Below are 13,878 nucleotides of genomic sequence, written 5' to 3' on the forward strand. Positions count from 1 at the left end.
TAGATATTTCATCTCCGGCCTTGTCAGGTATTGAACAATCAATAAATAAAGAACACAGAATTGTTGAATATAAAACACAGAATTTGTGTGATTATACTAAATGATTTACAAATAAACACCACTGCATATTTACAACTGTTACACATGCTGATGTAACGCAAATGTTCCAACTTGGGATCAATAAAGTATATCTTATCTTAAGCTGATCGATGGCTACTGCCATATTTGCAAAATGTGCCTCTGAACCTTGACAAGTGCATGTTTCAGGCTTATCAATTAATGTAATGTAATGTTATCACAGGGGTCACACACATAAGACCAGCTGTTAAATAAAGCTCTTCTGACCTTAGCTGGTGTGTGGGTATATATAGTAATGCTGCCCATAATGGGCACAAGCAATTTTCACCCATTTATTAATTATATGTTTTAAATGTGAGTGTTTCCTGTCCCCTAAACCTCCAGGGATGTACACAGTTTAATACTGGCAACTTCTTATTATGGGAAATACGAAAACGTCTTTTAAAACTACAACTCCCAGTAGAGACGTGCCATAGAGAACATGTTGCGAAACAGAATAGCCAGCATGTGTAGTTCTGGGGACGGGGTGGGGGAGGGGGGACGCGGTGGACCCGTTCAAATCCAGTTTTGGACAGTCTGCCGTGGTTCCATCCCATTTCAAGTGCTGTTCGAGAATCGGTAACCCTCGGAGCACACTCTCCAATCACAGAGCTTGAGGACGATCACGGGGTTTGTCAAACAGAGCACATGGTGTAGTCCAAACGATAGCTGGGGATTCTGGGTAGTGTAGTGTCTTCATTGCCTTTAAGGGCAGTTGACACAAACGAATGCCGTGCTTCCATGAGCGTCCATAGAAGCACATGGACATCCCGGAAAGCTGAAAATGGACGCTAAGGCCCCCCCCCCTTGCGTTGAAAATGGACGCTAAGGCCCCCCCCCTTGCGTTGGAAAAAGCCGGCAGGGGACTTGACATAACGTCAACATAGGCCTACCTGGGAGTGAGGATGTGTTGGTGTGGCAGAGTGGTGTCAAAGAGGCATCACATCTGAAAACCCTTCCCAGCTCCAGGGAAAGACCCTCACATACAAGCTGACAGCGTTCTGAGTGTGTGTGTGTGTGTGTGTGTGTGTGTGTGTGTGTGTGTGTGTGTGTGTGTGTGTGTGTGTGTGTGTGTGTGTGTGTGTGTGTGTGTGTGTGTGTGTGTGTGTGTGTGTGTGTGTGTGTGTGTGTGTGTGTGTGTGTGTGTGTGTGTGTGTGTGCTGCATCCCTCACACTGACCCCTGCTTGTCAGGTCATATCCTGTCCATATCTTTTTTCTTCTGCCGGTTGCTGCGCGCTGTTTGCTTTGGCGGCTGCCGCTCTGTCGGGGTTTAGGTGTGAAGAGAGACACAGAGCGCGAGTGCATTTCATGAAGCTTTTGTGTACGCGTGTACAGTAACCGGTGTGTGTGTCCAGTTATTTTAGGCACAGTCACCATGGTTGTTTATTTTTAGTTCTGAAAGACTTTGTGTGTGTGCATTATGTCCACGTCTATGGGGATTTGTACACAGCGTGCTCACGGGTGTGTGTGTGTGTGTGTTTTGGCCGCGGGCTGGCCAGAGGTTGTGGTGAGTGTGTGTGTGTTCAGGGCCGCTGGTGTGAAAGAGCCGTCAGAGCTGCGCTTCCCTCCGGAGAGAGACTCTGATTTAGAAGAACAAGGCTCCTAACACACGCTCGTGCCGCTGCCTCGTCTCTCCTCACCTCCTCCCTCCCTCTCTGCCACTCTACAACACTTTAACCGTCTCTCCATCTTCTCTTCCTTTACTTCTTAACCTTTTCATCCCTTTTCCTGCTTTGTTGGTCTGCCACTCCGTCCTTCCGCTAAGCTCTTAGAGGACACCTGTTCTGCAAAATCCACTTCTTCATGTCTCTTCTACATCAACATGTGTCCCCTCTTCTTCATATCTCTTCTACAACAACATGTGTCCCCTCTTCTTCATATCTCTTCTACATCAACATGTGTCCCCTCTTCTTCATGTCTCTGTTACATCAACATGTGTCCCCTCTTCTTCATGTCTCTTCTACATCAACATGTGTCCCCTCTTCTTCATATCTCTTCTACAACAACATGTGTCCCCTCTTCTTCATATCTCTTCTACATCAACATGTGTCCCCTCTTCTTCATGTCTCTTCCACATCAACATGTGTCCCCTCTTCTTCATGTCTCTTCTACATCAACATGTGTCCCCTCTTCTTCATGTCTCTTCTACATCAACATGTGTCCCCTCTTCTCCATGTCTCTTCTACATCAACATGTGTCCCCTCTTCTCCATGTCTCTTCTACATCAACATGTGTCCCCTCTTCTTTATGTCTCTTCTACATCAACATGTGTCCCCTCTTCTTCATGTCTCTTCTCCATCAACATGTGTCCCCTCTTCTTCATGTCTCTTCTACATCAACATGTGTCCCCTCTTCTTCATGTCTCTTCTACATCAGCATGTGTCCCCTCTTCTCCATGTCTCTTCTACATCAACATGTGTCCCCTCTTCTTCATGTCTCTTCTACATCAACATGTGTCCCCTCTTCTTCATGTCTCTTCTACATCAGCATGTGTCCCCTCTTCTTCATGTATCTTCTACATCAACATGTGTCCCCTCTTCTTCATGTCTCTTCCGCATCAACATGTGTCCACTCTTCTCCATGTCTCTTCTACATCAACATGTGTCCCCTCTTCTCCATGTCTCTTCTACATCAACATGTGTCCCCTCTTCTTCATGTCTCTTCTACATCAACATGTGTCCCCTCTTCTTCATGTCTCTTCTACATCAACATGTGTCCCCTCTTCTTCATATCTCTTCTACAACAACATGTGTCCCCTCTTCTTCATATCTCTTCTACATCAACATGTGTCCCCTCTTCTTCATGTCTCTTCCACATCAACATGTGTCCCCTCTTCTTCATGTCTCTTCTACATCAACATGTGTCCCCTCTTCTCCATGTCTCTTCTACATCAACATGTGTCCCCTCTTCTTCATGTCTCTTTACATCAACATGTGTCCCCTCTTCTTCATGTCTCTTCTACATCAACATGTGTCCCCTCTTCTTCATATCTCTTCTACATCAACATGTGTCCCCTCTTCTTCATATCTCTTCTACATCAACATGTGTCCCCTCTTCTTCATGTCTCTTCTACATCAACATGTGTCCCCTCTTCTTCATGTCTCTTCCACATAAACATGTGTCCCCTCTTCTTCATGTCTCTTCTACATCAACATGTGTCCCCTCTTCTTCATGTGTCTTCTACATCAACATGTGTCCCCTCTTCTCCATGTCTCTTCTATATCAACATGTGTCCCCTCTTCTTCATGTCTCTTCTACATCAGCAAGTGTCCCCTCTTCTTCATGTCTCTTCTACATCAACACGTGTCCCCTCTTCTCCATGTCTCTTCTACATCAACACGTGTCCCCTCTTCTTCATGTCTCTTCTACATCAACATGTGTCCCCTCTTCTTCATGTCTCTTCTACATCAACACGTGTCCCCTCTTCTTCATGTCTCTTCTACATCAACATGTGTCCCCTCTTCTTCATGTCTCTTCTACATCAACATGTGTCCCCTCTTCTTCATGTCTCTTCTACATCAACATGTGTCCCCATCTTCTTCATGTCTCTTCCACATAAACATGTGTCCCCTCTTCTTCATGTCTCTTCTACATCAACATGTGTCCCCTCTTCTTCATGTGTCTTCTACATCAACATGTGTCCCCTCTTCTCCATGTCTCTTCTATATCAACATGTGTCCCCTCTTCTTCATGTCTCTTCTTCATCAACATGTGTCCCCTCTTCTTCATGTCTCTTCTTCATCAACATGTGTCCCCTCTTCTTCATGTCTCTTCTTCATCAACATGTGTCCCCTCTTCTTCATGTCTCTTCTACATTAACACGTGTCCTCTCTTCTCCATGTCTCTTCTACATCAACATGTGTCCCCTCTTCTACATCAACATGTGTCCCCTCTTCTACATGTCTCTTCTACATCAACATGTGTCCCCTCTTCTTCATGTCTCTTCTACATCAACATGTGTCCCCTCTTCTACATCAACATGTGTCCCCTCTTCTACATGTCTCTTCTACATCAACATGTGTCCCCTCTTCTTCATGTCTCTTCTACATCAGCATGTGTCCCCTCTTCTTCATGTATCTTCTACATCAACATGTGTCCCCTCTTCTTCATGTCTCTTCCGCATCAACATGTGTCCACTCTTCTCCATGTCTCTTCTACATCAACATGTGTCCCCTCTTCTCCATGTCTCTTCTACATCAACATGTGTCCCCTCTTCTTCATGTCTCTTCTACATCAACATGTGTCCCCTCTTCTTCATGTCTCTTCTACATCAACATGTGTCCCCTCTTCTTCATATCTCTTCTACAACAACATGTGTCCCCTCTTCTTCATATCTCTTCTACATCAACATGTGTCCCCTCTTCTTCATGTCTCTTCCACATCAACATGTGTCCCCTCTTCTTCATGTCTCTTCTACATCAACATGTGTCCCCTCTTCTCCATGTCTCTTCTACATCAACATGTGTCCCCTCTTCTTCATGTCTCTTTTACATCAACATGTGTCCCCTCTTCTTCATGTCTCTTCTACATCAACATGTGTCCCCTCTTCTTCATATCTCTTCTACATCAACATGTGTCCCCTCTTCTTCATATCTCTTCTACATCAACATGTGTCCCCTCTTCTTCATGTCTCTTCTACATCAACATGTGTCCCCTCTTCTTCATGTCTCTTCCACATAAACATGTGTCCCCTCTTCTTCATGTCTCTTCTACATCAACATGTGTCCCCTCTTCTTCATGTGTCTTCTACATCAACATGTGTCCCCTCTTCTCCATGTCTCTTCTATATCAACATGTGTCCCCTCTTCTTCATGTCTCTTCTACATCAGCAAGTGTCCCCTCTTCTTCATGTCTCTTCTACATCAACACGTGTCCCCTCTTCTCCATGTCTCTTCTACATCAACATGTGTCCCCTCTTCTTCATGTCTCTTCTACATCAACATGTGTCCCCTCTTCTTCATGTCTCTTCTACATCAACACGTGTCCCCTCTTCTTCATGTCTCTTCTACATCAACATGTGTCCCCTCTTCTTCATGTCTCTTCTACATCAACATGTGTCCCCTCTTCTTCATGTCTCTTCTACATCAACATGTGTCCCCTCTTCTTCATGTCTCTTCTACATCAACATGTGTCCCCTCTTCTTCATGTCTCTTCCACATAAACATGTGTCCCCTCTTCTTCATGTCTCTTCTACATCAACATGTGTCCCCTCTTCTTCATGTGTCTTCTACATCAACATGTGTCCCCTCTTCTCCATGTCTCTTCTATATCAACATGTGTCCCCTCTTCTTCATGTCTCTTCTTCATCAACATGTGTCCCCTCTTCTTCATGTCTCTTCTTCATCAACATGTGTCCCCTCTTCTTCATGTCTCTTCTACATTAACACGTGTCCTCTCTTCTCCATGTCTCTTCTACATCAACATGTGTCCCCTCTTCTACATCAACATGTGTCCCCTCTTCTACATGTCTCTTCTACATCAACATGTGTCCCCTCTTCTTCATGTCTCTTCTACATCAACATGTGTCCCCTCTTCTACATCAACATGTGTCCCCTCTTCTTCATGTGTCTTCTACATCAACATGTGTCCCCTCTTCTCCATGTCTCTTCTATATCAACATGTGTCCCCTCTTCTTCATGTCTCTTCTTCATCAACATGTGTCCCCTCTTCTTCATGTCTCTTCTTCATCAACATGTGTCCCCTCTTCTTCATGTCTCTTCTACATTAACACGTGTCCTCTCTTCTCCATGTCTCTTCTACATCAACATGTGTCCCCTCTTCTACATCAACATGTGTCCCCTCTTCTACATGTCTCTTCTACATCAACATGTGTCCCCTCTTCTTCATGTCTCTTCTACATCAACATGTGTCCCCTCTTCTACATCAACATGTGTCCCCTCTTCTACATGTCTCTTCTACATCAACATGTGTCCCCTCTTCTTCATGTCTCTTCTACATCAACATGTGTCCCCTCTTCTTCATGTCTCTTCTACATCAACATGTGTCCCCTCTTCTACATCAACATGTGTCCCCTCTTCTACATGTCTCTTCTACATCAACATGTGTCCCCTCTTCTTCATGTCTCTTCTACATCAACATGTGTCCCCTCTGTGGAAAGAGACTCTGAAAGTTTCAGGAACAAAGATTTTCTCTCTTTTTGATCCATTTCTATAAAAACCTGTCTGAAAATGAGCTGATCAGATTTTGGCCACTTTATGATGTCATAACGATGTTTTGTCTTGTGTAACCATTAGCCAATAGGGGACCTTTAAAACTGAAGAGACAGACAGGTTGCTCGAGCCACTGCTTAGTATAATGAAGTTCACTGTAACGTTGTTTTATGCACGTGTTTGGTATTTTGCTGGATATTCAAAACACTTTCTAATCCTCTAAGGGCGGCACAATACAGAAGCATGGATGTACAAAGAGAAATGGATTCACCATTGGACGTGGGACCTCGGATCTGGGGCAATATAAAGTGAACATTTGTGTTTTGCTTAAGCCCCGCCTCCAATCTGCAGCATCATGGCCAATCGCGAGTCTATCAAATGAATGGAGAGGTCAAATAAGTCTCGCTTCAGCTTTTAGTAAAGTGTTTGTACTGGGCAGTTGATTTAGTTTACGAAAATAATATCTGCTGATTTACACATGTCTCTTTCCCAATGTAAGTCCATCCATCCATCTTCTCCCGCTTATCCGTGGTCGGGTCGCGGGGGTAGCAGTTCCAGCAGAGAGCCCCAAACTTTCTTTTCCCTCATCAACCAGCTCTGACTGGGGGGTCCCAAGGCGCTCCCAGCGAAGAGATATAATCCCTCCACCTGGTCCTAGGTCTACCCCTTGGTCTCTTCCCAGCTGGACGTGCCTGGGTGGCATCCTTACTAGGTGCCCGAACCACCTCAACCGGCTCCTTTCGACGCAAAGTCATTGGAAAAAATCGTTTTGTCCCGGAAATGACGTAACGGAAGTTGTAGTACCACCGTTCGGCCACCAATACAATTTGCTTCAACGTCCGGCGAACTTTCTGCAATAGTAAGATGGTTTTCCGACTGGAGACACCTACTGGCTACTGATTATCTTGATGCACTAATGTAAAAGTCCAGTGTTACTTTGAACACTTTAATACTGTCGACATGTTCACAGGAGCAATTTGGGGTTAAGTATATTGCCCGAAGACACTTTGACTAAGGATCACACGCTGACCCTCAAAGTGAAGGAGGCCTATTTTTTCCAGGGTCGCAGCTACTTAGTGTACAATAAATCAAATGTTATTAATACTTAACTACATGCAACTATCTGCACATACAGTGCCCTATGTGCTACGTGCTAAGTGCTAACCAATGGTTTCATACTTTTTAGTATCTTAACATTTGTATCACTTTAAGCCACTTTACACCATCTGTACCCAACTACAGATGGTGTAAAGTGAAGTATATGTATTTTACACTGTAAGGGGTCCTTGCACACAGATTGAGAACTACTGAATTAAAGCCCTTTTAGACAACAACAACAATCGTTTACTAATCATGCACGTCTCTTTATGTGAGTTGGGTTTAATGAAATACTGTACAATATCAATTTGAGGCATGTTGAAGATAGTTTGATGAATGTGTGGTGCATTGCGGCGCTGCGATGTAAATAGTAAAATGTTTATGAGCGCGGAGGCATGTCATCAGCTCACTCCATCCGTCTGCACCACGCTGAAGCTGCAGCAACACAAGAAACAAGCTCTGGAAACACAGGGCTAACGCTTTCTGCAGTGAAGAACCTCAGACAGCGCTGAGACGTAGAGCGTGGGGAGAATTTTCTTTTCCCAAAAAAAAATTGCGCTTGCCGTCGTTATATTTTGTAGCGTTATTCTAAAGTGGAAATGGGATAATGGAAATATTAGGCAAAAACTCACTTTCAAATGTTTTCTTTCGATATGTTCACTTTCAACACGGGAAGTGTAGCCTTTGCACTAAAACCGATAACACTATTTAACAAGTAAGTGTTTTGTCTTGTTTACTTTGTCTATTGTCTATTGTATATTTCATGTTTTTTAGACAACACACACACTTGTCTGACTATTTCTGATTCTCCTCACAATAATAACAACACCTCCTTAAACTCTGTGGTTTCGCTCTGGGTGTTTGTGCTTTTGCTCTTCCCAGAATTACCGTGTCAATCAAACTGCGTGGTTAGTACTCTGACGTCTTTCACCTCACATTTTCTCTGGGTGGCACGCTTTGCTGACCACCGCGATGACTTGGTAACTTTCCATGTGTGTCTTTTCTAGTTTTCAGATGAACTTTGCATGAGATGCATCTTCTACTGAGGATTCCCCAACCCATAGCGTTAGCAATGTGAGACATCAGATGTGTTTAACCTGCAGACAGAGGGCAACACATTGAGCGTTATTGCTCTAATTCCTGGAAATGCAGCTTCCAGCTTCAGTCTTTTCACTTAAAGAGGTCCTATGCTTATGGGGGTGTTCCCTGTCCTTTAAAGTGGTATATACACTACAATCCCCATCCTGCCTGAAACGCCTCCATTGGACTCCTTCACACCACGTTACACTCACGCTTCTATTGGCTAGCGCTCCAACACATTGTATGTGAAACTCTAAGGGGCGGGACATCTCTAAGCAGTTGACCAATCACAACAGAGCCGGCCAGCTAACCAATCAGAGCAGACTGGGCTCTGGTTTCAGACAGAGGGCGAAAATAGGTGCTGCAGCACAGACAGTATGAGAACAATAAAGAGCTTTTGAACATTAAAGCATTGAGACATGGAGAGACACTACATACTGATATACACCTGGACATCAGCAGGAGAGGACTCTTTAAAGTAGAGACACTACATATTGATATACACCTGAACATCAGCAGGAGAGGACTCTTTAAAGTAGAGACACTACATACTGATATACACCTGAACATCAGCAGGAGAGGACTCTTTAAAGTAGAGACACTACATACTGATATACACCTGAACATCAGCAGGAGAGGACTCTTTAAAGTAGAGACACTACATACTGATATACACCTGAACATCAGCAGGAGAGGACTCTTTAAAGTAGAGACACTACATACTGATACACACCTGGACATCAGCAGGAGAGGACTCTTTAAAGTAGAGACACTACATACTGATATACACCTGGACATCAGCAGGAGAGGACTCTTTAAAGTAGAGACACTACATACTGATATACACCTGAACATCAGCAGGAGAGGACTCTTTAAAGTAGAGACACTACATACTGATATACACCTGAACATCAGCAGGAGAGGACTCTTTAAAGTAGAGACACTACATGCTGATATACACCTGGACATCAGCAGGAGAGGACTCTTTAAAGTAGAGACACTACATATTGATATGAACCTGAACATCAGCAGGAGAGGACTCTTTAAAGTAGAAACACTACATACTGATATACACCTGAACATCAGCAGGAGAGGACTCTTTAAAGTAGAGACACTACATACTGATATACACCTGAACATCAGCAGGAGAGGACTCTTTAAAGTAGAGACACTACATACTGATATACACCTGAACATCAGCAGGAGAGGACTCTTTAAAGTAGAGACACTACATACTGATATACACCTGGACATCAGAAGGAGAGGACTCTTTAAAGTAGAGACACTACATACTGATATACATCAGCAAGAGAGGACTCTTTAAAGTAGAGACACTACATACTGATATACACCTGAACATCAGCAGGAGAGGACTCTTTAAAGTAGAGACACTACATACTGATATACACCTGGACATCAGCAGGAGAGGACTCTTTAAAGTAGAGACACTACATACTGATATACATCAGCAGGAGAGGACTCTTTAAAGTAGAGACACTACATACTGATATACACCTGAACATCAGCAGGAGAGGACTCTTTAAAGAGACACTACATACTGATATACACCTGAACATCAGCAGGAGAGGACTCTTTAAAGAGACACTACATACTGATATACACCTGAACATCAGCAGGAGAGGACTCTTTAAAGTAGAGACACTACATACTGATATACACCTGAACATCAGCAGGAGAGGACTCTTTAAAGAGACACTACATACTGATATACACCTGAACATCAGCAGGAGAGGACTCTTTAAAGAGACACTACATACAAGAACCTAAAAAAGAGCATAATATATATGTCAGTTAAGGGACCTGCTTTTCATTATTAAGCTAAAGTGTTTTTCGTTATGCTTCTGTGCATATGGAGCAGCAGGTCTGGCTGTTGTCTGCGGCGCTCAGCAGAAGTTGTTCTTGGCAGGATATTATTTCGAGGGAGAGCTCTCCGCTGTAGTTGGAGGATAAATCCAGGTAAACCGTTGGTATGCTGCGCGATAAATCTCTGCGGCGTGTAGCCCTGCCAGAGGGCACACACTCAGACCGGGGTTCACAACAACAGCAGAGAGAGAGAGAGAGAGAGAGAGAGAGAGAGAGAGAGAGAGAGAGAGAGAGAGAGAGAGAGAGAGAGAGAGAGAGAGAGAGAGAGAGAGAGAGAGAGAGAGAGAGAGAGAGAGAGAGAGAGAGAGAGAGAGAGTTTAGTGATTCTGCCGCTTCGTAATGACTGTTTTTGTTTCTGAGGTGATACATGTGCTCTGGACCTCCCCTCAGCTGGAGTCAGGCTCACTCCTCACCCCGCTGATTTATACACTGAGGAGCTGCCCTGAGGGAGTCTGGACAGTGTGTGTGTGTGTGTGTGTGTGTGTGTGTGTGTGTGTGTGTGTGTGTGTGTGTGTGTGTGTGTGTGTGTGTGTGTGTGTGTGTGTGTGTGTGTGTGTGTGTGTGTGTGTGTGTGTGTGTGTGTGTGTGTGTGTGTGTGTGTGTGTGTGTGTGTGTGCGCGCGTTATGGTATGAGTATAGAGCACAAGTGAAAACAGGGCTGAAGCAGTTAAAACACTTTAATTACCTAAATGTTCATGAACAGGTGTAAGAGCCTGCGGATCAGGTTAAGTGACTCTCAGGACCCATGTTACCATTATTAATTTGTATTAAGAGTTGGCCTATCTCAAAAATCATCTTACCATCATTACCAAATATGTGTGCAAATTGAGAGGCAGGAGAGAAAAAAGTACTCAGGAAAATTAAATCTACAAACACTCATGTCACATGGCCCAAGCATCTGTATTAATGCAAACGTGTGCAAGTACAACATACTATAAGACAAGGGCGACATCTTGTGGTTAGAGTTCTTCATTTTCTAAAATAAACCAAAAAGGGTTGAGTAATTTCATATTTTATCAAAAATCTCTATATTGTTAATTGAAGAAGATGCAGGCTTTCAGGTATTTATTTTCAGTTAATGCTATTGGTGGTCGGTAAAGGACAAAAATGATAAGTGGTAAAACACAAAAGGAAACATAGAAATGTACTAGCCTACTGCTAATTGGACATTTGGATCCAATGGTTAATATCCAAAGCAATATGTTCGTTATGACACAACATATAGAACTATATCATATTTGTTTTAATGCATCTCTGTATCAAATGTCAGTAACCTGAGAGTTCCTCCAATTATGAAATTTAGCACAGGGGGAGAAAATAAATATAGCGTGATATCCACTATTAATCCTTCTTGTTTATATGTGTCCCTTCTAAATTGTATTCGTATATTATTCCTAGGAGAAGGGCACTGGATTGTTGTAATGAGCAGTGCATTGTTTTTAATTCAGCGTAAACCGGAACTTTTGTGAAACAGCCGGAACCTTCGAACGAAAGCTTCACTCGCACGAAAGCTTCGAACTCGGGTTTGTTTATCGGTGACACCCCGGGAACAGCTGTTGGATCGGCTAACAGCTACAGCCAACAGACCGGCTAACTGAACGTTTATCAACATTACATCACTGTTTGACGCCTTTTTACTCGACAGGTAAGTGCAACAGTAACTGGAACATACATATGTTATAGCTGGTTGGAATGTTAGTATAAAAAAAGGTAAACAACCGCTATCAAGCTAACATTAGCTAACTGGGAAAACAGCTAACGTTGGCTTTGTGAGTTTATTAATGGTTTATGTTTAAATGAATGGCATGTTAGCTTAAATGTCCTGCAAGTTATGCAGGCATATGAAAATAAAACATTATCTAATGAGTATGGACAGTGTAGAACACGGTATACAACATATTATCAACTGTCAGTCTTCTATTCAACACGTACAAAACGACCGTTAACGTACACCAAACTACCGTCCGTTGCTACGTTTAAGGTTGCTGTTTGCTGACAATATTATGTAAGTTTATATCAAATTCAAGTCGTTGGTTTATGTCGGGATACTGAAACATATCTCAAACTTTGTATTTAAGACTTTTAACTCAGGTTCTGTCAGACATGTGACGCATCTTCTTACCTTTAAACTTCACAGGTTGCTTGGAGACTGTTGCCATGGAGCCTGCCTGCCGTAAAGACAAGCAGAAGCTGAACTCCACCCCGACCCGAGGAGACCGAGCCAAGCAGAAGTCTGCTCAGCAAGAGCTCAAACAGCGGCAGAGAGCAGAGGTAACTCCCACATATGAACCTGCCATAGACTCTCTAGTGCTCTGCTAAATGTATTGTACGTCACAGTACGTCTCGCTCCTGTGGAACCATCCGTGTCGACTGTCCTCCCTTCTTTATTTACAGATTTATGCCCTGAACAAAGTGATGACGGAGTTGGAACAGCAGCAGTTTGAGGCCTTTTGTAAACAGATGCAGACACAAGGAGAATGAGGCCTTACGCTTCACATGGACCAGGAGCTGTTACCATGCAACACGACCATACTAATGTCATACAATCACACACGTTAACGTTCAATTAGACAATCTTTGACCTCCTACTAACTCAAATTCTTGATTTTGTAACTTGGATAATCAACCGATCCGATTGTAGAAGGTGTTGTAGGTAAATGTGTCCTAAAAAACCCCCAGACAATGTAAATGAAAGCTGCTTCTTTTCAAGACACATCAAGTCCACAACATTTCCTTTGCTTAAATATCAACGTATCTTAAATGTGTCTACTGAGCGTCCTTTTTGATCAATACTTCTGATTTACACGCTTTGAGATTTTGAAGTAGAATTGACCCAGATGCAAACGTTATTACGCGGGTTAGCGATCCTTTAGTTGAAAAGCGCACCTGAAAGCGAGCTTCGGTATCAGCCGTCAATCACTAGAGGTTATCCTCATTTGGAAATAAAGCTTCTTGAAATAGCAGTTCTCCCTGAGAACCATCCCGTGTGCTTCGGAGTCCCAACAGCAGAACACGACGTTGTTTTCAGTGAAATGTAGCTTTAACATACACAGTGCCCTCAGTACGCCAGCGTTGATGGTGCTCACTTTGAATCTCTTCCTGTGCATGTTTGGCTGCATGTCTGATGACTGAAATGTGTATATTACAGACTATGTCTCCCACCTTCAATTGACTTTGGATTGAATGAGAATAAAAGTGTTTTTTAAACGTGTGTTTCTATTTTATTCTGTATATTATCCAGTTACCAAAGCCCGACAGAAGGGAATGTGTGTTGCTGCATGTCATACCTTAAGTCTTGATAGCTGGGCCCTGGTCTTCATGCAGTTTCTCCCTATCCAGGCACATATAAGCCCGGTCACTCACATCCCGCTGTGAGCTTTGAACGCAGTTTGGAAGCTAATTCTGCACGCTGTTATCTCAACGGAACATCTTGCTAATCTTTTATACGTCCGAGCATTTCTTGGGTTCACAGAATCCATCCCGCAGAACACACAACGACATGTCCGCCTCACACTCGGTATACATCGA

At 43.3% G+C, this 13,878-nt stretch overlaps 1 protein-coding gene across 1 annotated transcript; it reads left to right on the plus strand.

The window, feature by feature from the left end:
- Positions 1-11,864: 11,864 nt before the first annotated feature.
- Positions 11,865-13,557, plus strand: svbp (small vasohibin binding protein). The gene is made up of 3 exons (XM_034078885.2): positions 11,865-11,995; positions 12,488-12,621; positions 12,745-13,557. The coding sequence occupies exons 2-3, from the start codon at positions 12,508-12,510 to the stop codon at positions 12,829-12,831; spliced, it is 201 nt and encodes a 66-aa protein (XP_033934776.1). The 5' UTR covers positions 11,865-11,995; positions 12,488-12,507; the 3' UTR covers positions 12,832-13,557.
- The last annotated feature ends 321 nt before the right edge of the window (positions 13,558-13,878 follow it).

The sequence above is a fragment of the Pseudochaenichthys georgianus genome, unplaced genomic scaffold (assembly GCF_902827115.2).
Source record: "Pseudochaenichthys georgianus unplaced genomic scaffold, fPseGeo1.2 scaffold_506_arrow_ctg1, whole genome shotgun sequence".
In the NCBI taxonomy this organism is placed as follows: domain Eukaryota; kingdom Metazoa; phylum Chordata; class Actinopteri; order Perciformes; family Channichthyidae; genus Pseudochaenichthys; species Pseudochaenichthys georgianus.